This window comes from Centruroides vittatus, unplaced genomic scaffold (genome assembly GCF_030686945.1).
Source record: "Centruroides vittatus isolate TY-2023 unplaced genomic scaffold, ASM3068694v2 contig_620, whole genome shotgun sequence".
Lineage (NCBI taxonomy): Eukaryota > Metazoa > Arthropoda > Arachnida > Scorpiones > Buthidae > Centruroides > Centruroides vittatus.
In genome coordinates, this window is record NW_027122381.1 from 2,587,549 (window position 1) to 2,603,122 (window position 15,574).

General features: G+C 33.5%; 1 protein-coding gene across 1 annotated transcript in view; it reads left to right on the forward strand.

Annotated features, from left to right (window-relative positions):
• The window catches only part of LOC136979454 (stress-activated protein kinase JNK-like), a 119,876-nt gene extending 105,459 nt beyond the window's left edge, over positions 1 to 14,417 (forward strand). The window contains 1 exon segment of the mRNA XM_067275465.1: positions 12,601 to 14,417. Coding sequence (XP_067131566.1) covers positions 12,601 to 12,683 — 83 coding nt within the window. The 3' untranslated portion in view covers positions 12,684 to 14,417.
• The last annotated feature ends 1,157 nt before the right edge of the window (positions 14,418 to 15,574 follow it).

The following is a 15,574-nucleotide window of genomic DNA, read 5'->3' on the forward strand; positions in this document are numbered from 1 at the left end:
TCTAAAATATATACAGTAATATGACATATCACCACAGAAGAATAAGGAATAATAAAGATAACTATTATACAGGGTGTCATGTAACTGGCAGTACAGGTGAGAAGGTGGTGGATTCTACATGAAATACTGAATTGAAAATATAGAAAAAAAATTTTTCATAAGCAGCTCTGTTTTTGAGAAAAATGGCTTTCAAAGTTTATTGAATATGCGTGCACTTGATTACTGGATTACGATTCATCAGATGTTGCTGTATGCTGTTTTTACTTTCATACTTTTTAAACATTGTTGTGTTACTTGATATATTTGTAAACACTGTTCATATTATTATTTTTTTTATCATTCTTATTCTTCTCTTATATGTCTCATGTATAGTGGTGACATACCAAATATTGAAAAGTTAAAAGAAAAATTATTATGGCATATAAAAATTGAAACTGCAAAACTATACATAGAAAATGTTTGTATAAATTTAATAAGAAGAGCTCAGTTATGTGTGCAACAATGTGGACATCATTTCCAACAATTCTTGAATTAAAAAATTTCCTGAAAAGTAAACATTTTGTCTTATTCTGCACCCTCTCCAATTAATTCATTTGATGCATACAGACATTGGAAACATTGGGTTATAAGTGTTAGTAGAGATAGTTTATATGAAAGCCATTTAGTTAAATCTTGATCCATTGCATGCGTACTTGATAAACTTTCAAAGCCATTTTTCTAGAAACAAAGTCTTGTATGAAAAAATTTTATTCTATATTTTTGATTCAGTATTTCATACAGAACACCACCTTTCCACTTGTACCACCAATTATATGACACCCTGTATATAAGGACAATTCCCAGCGTTCTTCAAGCATGATGTGGTACCAACCAGCGCGGTGCCCAGGTACAGGGCACAGAAATGACCTGGACCAAGATTTGGGTCATACATGCCATGCATTCTCCAAAAATTGGTCCTTGTGTTTGACAAAAGAAAGACACATTGCTGCCAATCCAAAGAAAAAATAACTATCTAGTACAGATGCAAGTTGGCCAACCCATAGTTAATAGCACACATACAATAGTTTGTATTGCGTATATGGGTGTAGATGTGCCCTACTATACTATATGACATTTGTCGAGCGATCTTGAAACTACAACACTCGTAAGTCTCGCAACATTACACACACAAACAAAAGTATACCATGAGACAAGAATCTAAATTAATTTGAAAGATGGCACCACCTCTAAGCAAATCTATCAAACTAGCTGAGATTTATATGTAGTTCACGCTGTCAGCCATGTTCATTTTGATCATTGTCATATTGTTAACATCGGGGGCACTCGGAGGTTATTGTCTCGTCGTTATTTTATGGTCTTTATATATTTAAAATTTAATTTAAAGTGAAATCGTGTGTGAGAGTGAATAAGCTTTTTGTTGATTTGATACTTGTTGATGAACTCATTTGGGTAAGTTGAAAAATTGTATTTGTAAGTTGTACTGGAAAGTTTTATTATTTAATATTAATAAATAATACTGTCTTGTAAATGTTGTTAGTTATTACTTTAGATGTTGGATTAAGTACCTTCCTAAGTATATTCATTTTTAGATGACATTTTTATGATGACCATTTCTATGCTCATGTTCAGCACACAAGTACATAACCTATATATATACTAGACTAGACCTGATTCGCGAATCTTCTTTCATAAATATTACCTGCCAGCTACTGTAAGCCAAGCAAGCACATCATAACAAACACCATATCACAAAAACGTCCATCCAGATCTGAATTTCGAAAAAAAAAAAGCACATGAGGGAGATTGAAGCCAAAAAATTGAGAAACTTGTTAAGAAAGTGGATAGTCACACAGGCAGAAAATAGACAGGAAGATGATGTACCTAATGATGTTTTGACACCCTCTGGTATGTCTGGGTCTGAAAATAATTTAAAGAAAAAAATAAAGACAGCCCAGTCAGCCCAATCCAGCAAGACTTGACTTTGTCCGTCGTTAGTCAAAGTTCTGAAATTCAAATTGTAGAAACAGCTGCAACGAATAAGACCCAATTGGACACAAACGATCCTGATTCATGGTTACCCTTAACTGACTCCATTTGTTGTTTCTTTGTCAAGAAAGGACCTGATCAAGGAAAAGGTAGTAAAAACATTTCTTCAACTGAAGACACAGGATGAAAATTTTATATGCATTGGTTTACAAAAAAGATGAGCAAGGGTGAGATGATACCCAGGCGATGGTTGATGTACAGTAAAAAAAAAAGACACAATATTTTATTTCCCAAATATACTTTTTGATTCTTTCGCAACTAACCAGATAAGGTCAGCACTTGCTGATGCACAAAAAGGATTTAATGATTGGTGTCATTTAAGTCCATGTATTCCTGAGTACGAAAACTCTACATTTCATAGAGAAAATTTTATTAAGTGGAAAATGCTTGAACAGCAATTAAAAAGTAAGACCACAATAGATGCATTTTTACAAAAAAAAACTATTGATCAATAAACACAAAAGTGGAGACATATTTTAAAAGTGTGTACTAGCATACTTTTGTTCTGCACAGAAAATAATTTACCTCTCACAGGTTCTCATGAGCATATTGGAAAATCAGGATCTGGAGTTTTCCTAAGTGCCGTGGATATGATTTCAAAATTCGATCCTGAATGTAGAGTGCACATCGAATCGCTTGATAAAGGAAATATTTCATATTTTACGCCATATATACAAAATGAGCTAGTGGATATCCTTGCGTCTGAGGTCAAAAAACAAAGTTTAGACGACATTTGTGCGGCAAAATACTTTTCTATGCTTTTTGATTGTATGCCAAATGTATCGCATCAAGAGCAGATGTTACAAATATTGAGATTTGTAAAAATATCCAAGCAAAAAGTTACAATCAAAGAACATTTTATAGATTTCTTCAAGTCTCATGAAAAACAGGCAAGAGTTTATTGAAAGAAATTTTAGAGAAATTAGAAGCTGACAGATTGAACATTCAAGATGTTCGTGGCCAAGGTTACGACAATGGTAGTAATATAAATATAACAGTGTTCAAGCCAAAATAAAACAAATTAATGATAATGCTGATTACGTTTCGTGTGCAGCGCATTCTTTGAATTTATCTGGCGTACACGCTGCTAGTGTGACACCTGATATGATCACTTTTTTTGGAGTAATTCAAAAAAAAGTGATCATATCAGGTAACATATATCCATTCCAACATTTGATTATGCATAACTCATTCCTCCCACCATGGCAGCTATAAAGAACACCTGCTGTCCAGAGTTGCAACCTAAATTGGAGCTTTCTGCAATAACCAACATAGCATCAAAGTGAAGTTCAAAATCCAACAATTCGAACGCACAAACTGCTCAGATAGTTAAATCGTTTCTTGGAAGTAATCATTTAAACCTGTTGGTAGCAGATAAAGATAAAAGATTTGTATTATGCAAAAACCAGGATTTCCTATCAAGATCCAATGTATTCCTTCAACAATCCAAATTGGTTATACTAAAAGAGGATCCGACGGCAACTATACTAAGGAAGACACGTAAGGTTATTGCGCTCCCAGGGGTAGCAGCTTCTTTAATAGGATCTCTTAATCCTCCAACAAACGTTGCTTTTCGAGATTATTCTTTGAAGTGAAGACACATACACCTGCTTGGTCATTAAGACTGTTGATTAATAAATACTCCCACTCTACATATTTCCTTGAGACAGCACTGGCAAAACATATCTCTGCTTTAGTTCCTCCCTCCAACTTTGTAACCAATGCTGTTTTGGATGCTAAAGCTAACATAGTGGCTACATTAAATAACCTCCTCACTCAGTCGTATCGGTTGTACAAAATAGACGTAATTTCACTAAATCCATCGGTACCACATTTTGGAGCAGTCATGCTTGCAAATACACTGCTACTGAACTCTGCGCACCCTATATCACATGTATTACATCTGCATGAGGCCCTCTTACTTGTCACGGAAAATAATTATTTTCAATTTAATTGCAAAATGTACAAACAAACTCAGGATATACCAATGGGTTCCCCTTGTCACCCATTTTGGCAAAACTCATGATGAGGAATATAGAGTATTGTATTTTCCATGCACCTTTAACAATTCACTATCTTATTATGTATCTACGATATGTTGATGATATTTTTCTTGCATGGGATGGCTCTGCAGAGGATTTAGACAAATTTATCCAAATGTTGGCTTCAATATATCCTATCAATTTTACTGTAGAAGAAGAACAAGATAACAAAGTTTCCTTTTTAGATTTGGAAATACAGTAGAGCATCGATTATCCGACCCCCGATTAACCGACTTATCGGTTAACCAACCGCGTTCTAGTCGGCAAATTCAAATGTCTGCTAGTGATGTGGCGCTACAATATTTGGTTATGTCTTGGCTACTTTAATATTATTTTTGTTAAATTTTTGCATGTTTTAGCTGGCAGCACTGGCTCGACCATGAAAGGGAGGCTAGTATTTAAACCAGGTCTAATACACTATACTAATAATGTATTTTTTCATACTTTTCGGTTATCCAACCAACCCCAGTCCCCAATTAAGTCGGATAATCGATGCTCTACTGTACATAGATCTTCTGACCTTAGTTTTGCAGTGCACCACAAAAACAACAAAGTGCCTGATATTATCCCTGCAACTGCCTTCCAACCCTCAAATTTTATAAATTCCACTATTACTTCTCTTATTTGGAGAGTGCTCCTTATCCTATCAGCCCAGATATTAATTGATAAAGAATTACAAATTATTTGTATAGCCGGTCACAATGCCGGATATTTTAATTCCAAGTATCGATATCTCTACAACTGGGTCACAAACAAATTGTTTCCAAAATCTTTCCTCTGCAACAAGGAAGACCTAAAGATAATAAACCCTCCGGTACCATATTTGGGCTCCATATTACTAAAAATAACACGTATGTTTAGAAGACATGGTTTTATATTGGTTTTATTTATACCTGTAACTCCTCAACCATCATTACGAAGAACATTGTGCAACGATAGAGACACTCTCACATTGAACAAAAAATTGGAGGTTTATAAAATTCTGTTAAAGCATACAATAATAGGAGAGGAAATTGTCTACATTGGAACTATCTCCAGAATGCTACGGTCCTGCATCCTTGAACATCAAGAGGACATTAGAAATAACAGACTAGCAACAGAATTAGTGAAAAAGGTTCTAGACCAAGATTATCTGCTACTTTGGAGCCACACTAAATTGCTCAAGCATTGCAATGATCATAGACAAATATTCATATGGGAGAACCTTTACATATCCGCCATACTGCCGCGTAATTTGCCAACATTGGAAATACCACAGCTATGGATAACTTTGTTTAAGCAATTCAAGTTATAATTTTGTTGCTCTAATTTTATACCACAGCCATACACAGCACAATTACTAGCTATTTTTGTTTTTGGGGAGCTTATGTTATTACAGTACATTTCTTTTAAAAAAAAATGAAATATATATGTTACCGGCAAAACCCAATTTTACGCCAAACTAGTTTGGCATAAGTGTGTCAGGCCAAACTAGTTTAGATTTATTATTCAAGTTTAATGGTTAAAATAAAATTAAAAGGCAATCAATTAGATGAACAATATTTATTTAAACATAGTCTACTTAATTATAAAAAACAGGGTTAATGTTACCCTAGATATTGAAGATGGCAGCTTGTCTCCGATTCCAGAAATCAGAAGACAGGGAACAGTGGAGGCACACGTTCTAACCTAACCTAACCTATTCTAATAAATTACCATAATTATTGGCAACCAAATTATTAGAATAGATTAGGTTAGAACGTGCATCCCCACTGTTCCCTGTCTTCTGATCACTGGAATCGGAGACGTGCCACCATCTTCGATACCTAGAGTAACATTAACCAAAAATGGTATTGATTAGAAGTGACACAACACTTGTACAAAATACGATTCACCTATACACACCAGGGTGAAACCATTTAATTCTCTTGCAAACCTTGTAACCGGTGCTGTCAAAGTTCGTACGCGAACATTTTCGGCCCCTCATTACTCGAATACATTAATGATACTAGATGTATTGTTCAAGGAAGCGACGAGATTGAAAAGCTCCAAAACAGAGTTAAACGCGTCTCAAAATCAGAACTGGCAGCAAGACTGGGTATGAAAGATATTATAATGGATGCCCCCGATACACCAAAACTCTTTGCTTTTGCAAAAACCCACAAACAGGGACACAAACTCAGACCAGTAGTGGATAAAGCAGTCGCCCTCCACTTGTAAGCTGGAGACCACACTACATAATATATTAGCGCCGCACTTACAAGGATACCAATTCTCGATATCCAGTTCTGAGGAATTGTTAGAAACTCTTAGAAGCACGGAATGCCCGAATCAAGTCTCTGTCATGGATTTCCGGTCCCTGTACCCATCCATCGAATTGCTGCTATGTTTTTGCGCGCTTAGAGACTTTTTGTTCCAATACGTGAACGACGAGAAATTACAAAATCAGATTTTGAAATTGGCGCACTTAATTTGCTACTGTTTGATATATCAATTCGGAGGAATTACTTACACGCAGGGGAGAGGCGTACCCATGGGCAGTGTGGTCTCGGGCAACATCTGTGAGCTTGTAATTTGGCAACTGGAAAAGAGGATAATTCCATCGTACAGCAACAACATAAGCTTATATACAAGATACGTGGATGACATCATAGTACTATGGACAACGGACATAGACATCAAGGTATTAATAGAACAGTTTAACGACAACCGATATGGCCTCAATGTCGAGCTTGAGCAACATAGTGGGACAGCGGTACATTTCCTGGACCTGAGCATTGAGTTAGGGGAAAATAGCATAAATACCTCCATATACCGCAAGACTTCTAATTTCCCGGCATACATCAAGACTTCTTGTGACCCTTACCAATACAAAATGACGGTGTTCAGGACTCTGGTCAAAAGGGCGCACACACACTGCTCGACACGGGAAGCACTTGAACAGGAAATGAAGTACCTGTGAGAAGTAGCAAAAAGGCACGGATATAATGGATTAATACGGAGGCTAGAGAGGCAATATCACGTCAGGCGCCACCCACTAATGACTTCATAGGACAACCGACACAACAACTGGTACCGATAACATACAACTCCCAGTTGGCATCGTTATATAAAAGAATTGCGAAGAAACAAGGAATACGTATCGCATACAGACAATGCCCGTCGATTTTTCAAATCCTCCGTAATGATAAGGATAGACCGGACAGAAAAAAACTGCCAGGGGTGTATGTGGTCCCTTTAAAGGACCATAGATTTAACAGAGATTTAATGTACATTGGCGCCACGAAAAGATCGGTAGAAATTAGGTGGAAGGAACATCAGCAAGACATTAGCAGTTTACGCCTCAGATCAAGAAATAACAGCGGACTTCACGAGCACTAAACTCCTCATTACCACACGGCACACGGACCACCTTCGATGGTTAGAGCAAATGGAGATATGTAAAGCCTTCAAGTACACCCAACCAATCAATTCGAAGGACGAGATGAAGTTGTCTTTAGCATGGCCGGCACTAATTTGAGACAGCGATTCGAAGCAAGGAGGCAAAATGATTAAAGAGACCCTTACAGGGAACTCGCATGGATAAAGATGCAATCGGATTGCGGTTTGATAGTTTACATCACGAAGATAAGCACGTGATCGTATTACGTAAAGTTTGGAATGTTGATGGCACGCAGTTTCGATAGATTCAGAATTGGACAATTCGAATTTTTATCCGGAAAGAGGATATTCTTCGATGTAACGGTCGAAAAAAGAAAAAAAAATTTTTGCTTGAAGAAGGACCTAGTGAGGGGCCGAAAACATTTGCGTACGAACTTTGACAGCACTGGTTACAAGGTTTGCAAGAGAATTAAATGACTTGTACAAAACTATAAAATAAAAATAAGCTAATCAGTACTTATCAGTTTGTATTTTTTTTTTTATTAAGCCATGCACTTTTAAAGGTAGTTAACTTTCGAAAATATTTTCAAAAATTCAAACAAAATAATAAAAATAACTTTTAAAATTAAACTTAAATTAACCATTAATATACTTGAATAATAATTCTAAACTAGTTTGACCTGACACGCTTACGCCAAACTAGTTTGGCGTAAAATCAGGTTTTGCCAGTAACATATATATAATTATTCAATTTTCAATTTTAATGTTTTATTCTATATTCCAACCACGTGCATCACATAATTTGAAATTTCCGTTAAAAAGGTGATAATTCGATAGTAAAGGTATTCAATTTTTGCTTGAGGATGACAGTTGTAAACTGTTGAAAGTACTTGCAAGTATATCTGAAGTTTAATAAATCGCTGTTAGTAATGCCACAACACAGAAGTGTCATTTATTTAATTTCTAAACGCTGGCGTGAAGTGTACTATGTTTATTTTGGAATAATCTAGAAAATATTTGTTTTTTTTCGAGTTCTACAGTCAGATTGGAAACTTTAATGAAACATTTAAATATTTCTTTGAAAAAACATGCCGACACTAGATGGGTCTCTAAAGCTAGGGCCGTCAAAGCTTTAAACATGCAAATTTCCCAAATCTGGTGTGTGCTAACTACCAACGATTATAATGCAGAAACAATCGCTACAGCTAAAAGCATAATGAACCTAATAAACTACAAATTCATATGTACTGTACTCTGCAAATTTAGGATCAAGTTTTAGAATCTGTTGACAGAGTTAATGTAGCTCTACAGTCGAAAACCATTACTATTGACAAAAACCTCTAATTAATCAAGGGATTAACAAGGTAGATTCAAAATATTCACGAGAGTGTGGACAATGTTTTCGAAAAGGCAAAAGAAGTTTGTGAAGAATGTGACATTAAAGACAATTTTCCTGAAAAGCGACGAAAGCGAATAAAAAGACACATGTAAGCGAAAGGTTAGACACTGGCTATGACATTACCCAACAACAAAGTTTCAAAATTCAGATAAATGAAGCAATAGATAGAGTAATTTCTGAATTCAAATGGCAATTCGAAAAACTATACAGCATTCACCACTTTTTCAATTTTTTGACGGTACAAGGCATAACTACATATTCAGTTGAAGAACTAAAAAAACATGCTGCTGACTTGAGTATCAAATATTCAACAGATATAAATACCACAGAATTAAGGGCCAAATTAGAAACTTCGAAGAGTCAAATTGAAGCGACTGCATTATTTGATAAATGTGAATGTCAGTCAAGTCTGGGTTCTTCTTAAAGCTATAGTAGAACTGGATTTAAAAGAAATGTTTCCCAACTTAGTAGTCACTATAAAGATTTTTTTAACAATACCAGTGACTGTAGCTTCCTGCAAGAGGTCATTTAATAAGCTCAAATTGATAAAGATGTACCTGCACTCAACAATGGCCAAGAAAGATTGTCTGGGCTAGCAATTTTGTCGATTGAATGCGACACAACACAGCTTCCGTCATATGACAATGTCATCAAAGACTTCGCAACGAGGAAAGTGTGGAAAGTAAATCTGTGTCTAGGTCAGGTGTGGCCAACAGTTTTTGCCTCCGGGTCGAATTGGAAAGAAAACTTTTTTCACGGGCCAAACGAAATATTAAAATTAAAAAAATGTTAAATACAAAAACAAGTCATTTAAGTAAATAAATGTTTGAATATATTAGTATTATATTTCTAGCAAAGCACACCAATTACTAAGTTAAATTGAATATCACCTGTATATCTTGAATTACTGTTTACATACATTATGATAAATATTAATATTGTGTATTTGCTTTGGTGGTACATATAGTAAATATTAATATTTTAAATTTATCTTTTTTTTTTTTTTTTTATTCTGGACTATCATACAGACGAGTACAAAAGTTGTAAATCTCTACAATGGAATTTTTTTTAAAAATAAAAAAGTATCGCGAATCCATTCGACCAATTATTGGAAGTTAAGTAATATTGAAAGATTAATCACGGGCTACATAAATTCATTAAGTGGGTTGTATGTTGGCCATGCCTGACCTAGGTAGTTGTTTTTTCTTTTGTTTGTGTTTACGGTTTGCCTTAGCCTTGGGTTTTTACTATCTCTGCTAATGAGTGTCTGGTATCATTTTTGTATTGTATTATTGTGTATTTTGGCAAACATTTTCAAATAAACTTTTTTACTAAATATATTCTAAATTCTACTAAGTAGGTACCTATAAATAAAAATTTAGTTTTTAGATTTATTTTTATGGACATTTTCCATTTTATTGTCAGAACCGAGTAAGATTAGAGCATTTTTCAAGGGCATAGTTACAGAAGCTCGCACCGGGTGCATAAAAGGCTAGTTATGGCACTGGTACCAACCTGTTACAGTGTGATGGTGCAACAGTGGTTGGAACTTTTTACTATTTTGGCACCAAAAAATATTTTTTACTTTTTCAAACAATCTTATGTGTACTGCATTCCATTGCATGATGAACATTTTAATAGATGTATAAGATACATTGGATCCACGTACAGATCACTTGAGGCTAGAATATGGGACCAAAAAGTCTGCACCAATGGCACCTCGGAACAGATGCATGTCACTTGCTGACATAGCAAACTCCAGTAACAGTACTTCTGTCAAAAATTTGGAGCTCAGCCCACCCATTCATCATAATGCCTCTCCAAATGAGCATCCCAGGACGACCATAATGGTCACGTTCCATTATATTAGTGAGATAAAACTGTGTCCCTACTTCTCTTCATATCAACTGGCATTAAGAATTGTTTGTGATGCTGAAATGACTGTCATCTGTAAAGAAGACACAATTCCATGGATGAGATGTCCGGTCTTTGTGTTCCTTACACCAGTCCAAATGGTGCTGCTGATGGGCAGCTGTCAATGGGATGCAGCTTTTAAGACAGCAGACGAATAGGCCACATTAAACCATGACACTTTTCATCCTGTTGCTGTATGTTGCTGCTGAGCACTGGTATCGATCTCTTTTCTTCTGCATAATGATATATCAGTCATCCATTGCCATTGTTTTTTTTGACGACCACCACCAACCTTTCTTACAGCTATACCTGTGGTTTGGAAGGCTTTCCAACTTGTGAAACAACACTTTTGTTGATTCCAGACTCTTGGGCTAAACTCGTCACACTACGTCCCCTCAAGCTTGCCGATCATTCCACCACATGTAAAGTCATCCAGATGGTTTCTTCTAGTCATATTGCATGTACAAACTCACTTACACTTGCAGCAAATGTCTTTAATAGTGCCTTTTGTCCTTTTTTTGTATTGTAGTCTTGAACTGCAAGCACTGACTGCACACATTTTTGTGCCCTCACATCACCTGTAATGTCTCCTTCCTGATATTTGCATACGAATCATCTTTCTACTGATTGGGTGCTCATTGTACTTATTGCAAAATTTTAAAATTTCTGTACACTTTATAAATATCATTTAATGGAAACTAGAACAAAATATTTAACACCACCACACCTTTCTCATACTTCCAGCAATAACAAGAACATTCTAAATTTAAAAAGTTTCAGCCAATATTTGATGCACAATTGTAACCTGAAGTAGGCCTCTGAAAGAGACTAAAAACATTTGATAATAAATGAGCAAGTATTTATTGTGACATTGTCACGGTGCCGGGCTGCAATTTTTAATTTAATTAATTTAAAATATATGCTCCCCACTTCAAATTAGTAGTGTCTTGCCCCTGTACATCATACATTTCCTGTTAGCAGTGGAGTCATGCCAGTCATCTATTAACTCTTTTCAGGGGGAAATTTTTTAATTGAAATGATGTGACTTTTGATTTGCATTGGAAGTTTGCATATAGTTAATCGGGGCTTCCTGCTCTTATGCTTTCCATATCTGGTCTTGGCTTTCATCTATCTAACGCCCCATTCTCGAAATTAAGGAAGGACAGACAGACGACAGTGGGAATTTACACGTCTACAGTTTTTTCAAATTGCAGCCCAAAAATAGTTATCGCTGGAAGTGTGAGAAAGATGTGTTGCTATTAAATGTAGAGACTCTAGCTCCAAAGAAGGTAAATGCAAATTTTCAATTTTAAGAGGCTCCAAACAATATAAATAGTTTAACATTTAATTTTACTTAGTTAAAAAATGTTTATTTCATTATTTAAATTTCTTATTTTCTTATTAACTATTTGTGTGTGATATTACACAGTTCAAACTATGTTTCTAAAAATATAGCTTTAATTTATGAGTGTCTTTGGAAAATTAGAGTTTGATTATAATAGTTAACTGATTTCAGAAAAACCATCATTGAGCTAATTTATAAAATCAGGGATTTACTTTAATTGCTTTACTCTTATTTTATATTTAATGATTATATTTTACATCATTGTATTTTTCAGCTATTTTTTAAATATTTTAAAATTGCAAATTGTTGCTTTAAATATTTCATTAAAATGTATTATAAATTTTGATGGATCAGACTTTTATCAATTTGATTTAATTCAAGATTTTATTTCCATTGAATTTTACTGAAGTAATTAAATTTTTAAATTTCATAGTCAAGAATGATTTATTCAATTTTAAAAAATATATATATATTTTTTGGAACAAAATTATTAGACGGTGCAATAGAAGACGGAGAAGACTGTCTATCAGACCAATCCTCAAATGGTACAGCTAATCCGTATAATCGACGGAGATAGAAATCAGTTCCTGAATAGAATTTGGATCCGTCTGGTAAATCTCCTCGAGTCACAAAACCTTTGAGGAGACATTCTGTACTAGAACAGGATGTACACTAGTCAACATTTACTGTCAAATGCTCATATTTTGGTTCAAGTCCATTGCTAATACTAATACTAATAATAATAATAATAATAATAATAATAATTATAATAATATATATACATACATATATATATGCCATCTGGCCAAGTTGTATACTGAGACACACTGCTGCTCAGTCTGGTAATTTTAATTTCTTTAAATTATATAATTTTCAGTATGTTTTTGAAGTCTAAGTCAGCTTAGTTATGGAATTTTATTTTTGTCAAAATTCTATTAAAGTGATTTAGAAATATTTTTTATAATTAAGTTTTTATTTTATTATTTTTTGGTGTATATTGTAGATTTTTATTCCCTGATTGTGTTATGCCATCCTTAAAATGTATGCTGAATGATGATATACAAAATACATTTTTTTTGAAGAATTTTTAACTTAGTCTATTTATAAGAAACATTTTGATTTTGCTGCTCTGTTAAAGAGAAAAATAAATAAATGTAGATCATTATTTTTTCTAAATAATCCAGATTCACTTCAGTTAAATGCATATTTATAATCAAAGTCAAGTCAAAATTAATTATTTAAACTTCACATCTTTCATATGAAATTTAGTATTTTTTAAATAATCAAAAGTAATAAAATAGTGCAATATCCAATTCCTAATTGTTTATATCTCCATAATAGTTAGCTCTAAAGAAATAAAATTAATTTGTTTTTAATAATATAAACCATATTCTCTTTAAACTCTTTTCATATTTGTGCAATTGTGTAATTAAAATCAGTCATTATATGTAAATAGAAAGCATAAAAAGTATTTCAGTACCACAAAACTTTTTAAAAGAGGAACTAGTTTTACTTTGCAGAGGTAAAAATATAAGAGTACACTTTACTTGAAATAAGCATCATCTTTTATGTAAATAGTACATTAGTTCATCATTATATTTTCTTAAATGTGAAACATCATAAATTCATTCTTAACATTGCATTAAACTTGTTGAATGAAATTTCATGCAAAATTTAATACTATAATTAAAATACATTATTACAGATACATTCCATTCTACAATACATAATTTTGTCCAGATGCAAAAAGTTTTATATGTTTAGTGAAGCGTATTTATTAAGTAATATTCTTATCGGCAGACTGGGCAGTGGATGTTGTATTTTGAGACATCATACAATCTTCAAAGTAAGGCATGTTTAAATGCATTTTTTATTGTTGTCGTTTATTTATTTATTTATTCTTTTTGAAAGTATTCAAAGCACTTGTATATATAGTGGTATTAATTTGCTCGGTTCTCTTTTTAAATTTATGTAATCTCTACACACACAACATAATGGCTGCATTAACAGTTCTATAAAATTAAACAAGTTGCTTTTACTCTTTTAAAATATTTGTGTAGAATATCCTAAAAGAAGATACGACAATAAATTGTTGAAAAAATCATCATTGCTTATGTCATTATATTATATTTAATTTGAAAAAAAACTCTGTTGTTGTTACATAATAAATTGTAAATATATATTTAAATTAAGGAATTTTAATATATCTGAAAAACTGGGTAATTGTAAATATACCACTCACCAAACCATCACCAGTTCGTGTCACGAAAAAAGAAAAATTCTTACGATCGTTTTCGTCTATGTGAAATAGACATCCTCGGGTCTCGGCCGTATCGAACAAACGGCCAGTAAAATAATGTTTTTTAAAAGTTTGGATCGGTTACGTAAGTCGAATACATATAGTCAAAATTTATGTAATGTTTGGGATATAATTTTAAAATATGTAAAATAATTTAAAATATTCGAATAAATAATAAACTAATTTCCCCTAAATTATTCTCCGTAATTTAAATTATCCTTAATGCGAGTTTCTGTCGGTGGAGTCTGGTTCAATTTGAACTTTTAAAAACCATTCTATTTTATTGGCCATTTGTTCGATATCGTCGAGACCCAAGGATGTCTATTTCGAGTAGACGAAAACGTTTGTAAGAATTTTTTTTTTTCGTGACACAAACCGGTGATGGTTTGGCGAGTGATAAATTTAAGAAATTTTAAATAGTGCAATAGAAAGTCTAACGAAATGTTTCACAAAAATGTAAATGTAATACTAATACAGTTAATATCAAAAATAAACAAACGCTATTTTGCAATTTTGCATTAAATTATTTAAAAATTTAATAAAGATTAAGTTGCTAAACATGTATAAAATGTATAATGACGAAGTGCAATTGTGTTACATATACTGTCTGAAAAAAGTACAGAACATTGTGATGACAGCAAAATTAACAGGTTCACTTTACACAAAACTGACTGTCAGACAAAGATTAAAAAGAAATTTTATGGTGGAGTTAGGTGACAGAGTAACTCTAGACCAGAGGTTGCAAACTGGCAGCCTGCGGGCCAGATACGGTTCGTTAAGACTTCGTAACCGGCCCGTAGCCTCGGTGATTTCTTTTCTAAAAATCGATGTTTTCCAACATCTTGCGACGATCAAAACATCTAATTGTTTACGTAAGTCTTAAAGGCCTGGCAACACAAGGATCTTTGTTAGAGCCTATTTTTAATTACAGTATATTTTGGTTTACCAAATAATAATAAATACAGCTGACATCTAATATAATGTATCTGACTTACTCTTTGCTGCATTCGAGTTTGAGACTCCTGCTCTACATAAACATGCAGAATATGTACACTGTAAAATGGTGATTTTTTTTACTGTGATGAAATATATTATTTGAGTTGTTTAAACCAAATTGATGGTACTGAATTTGTTACAAAATTAATCCAATATTATAATATTCTCAAACT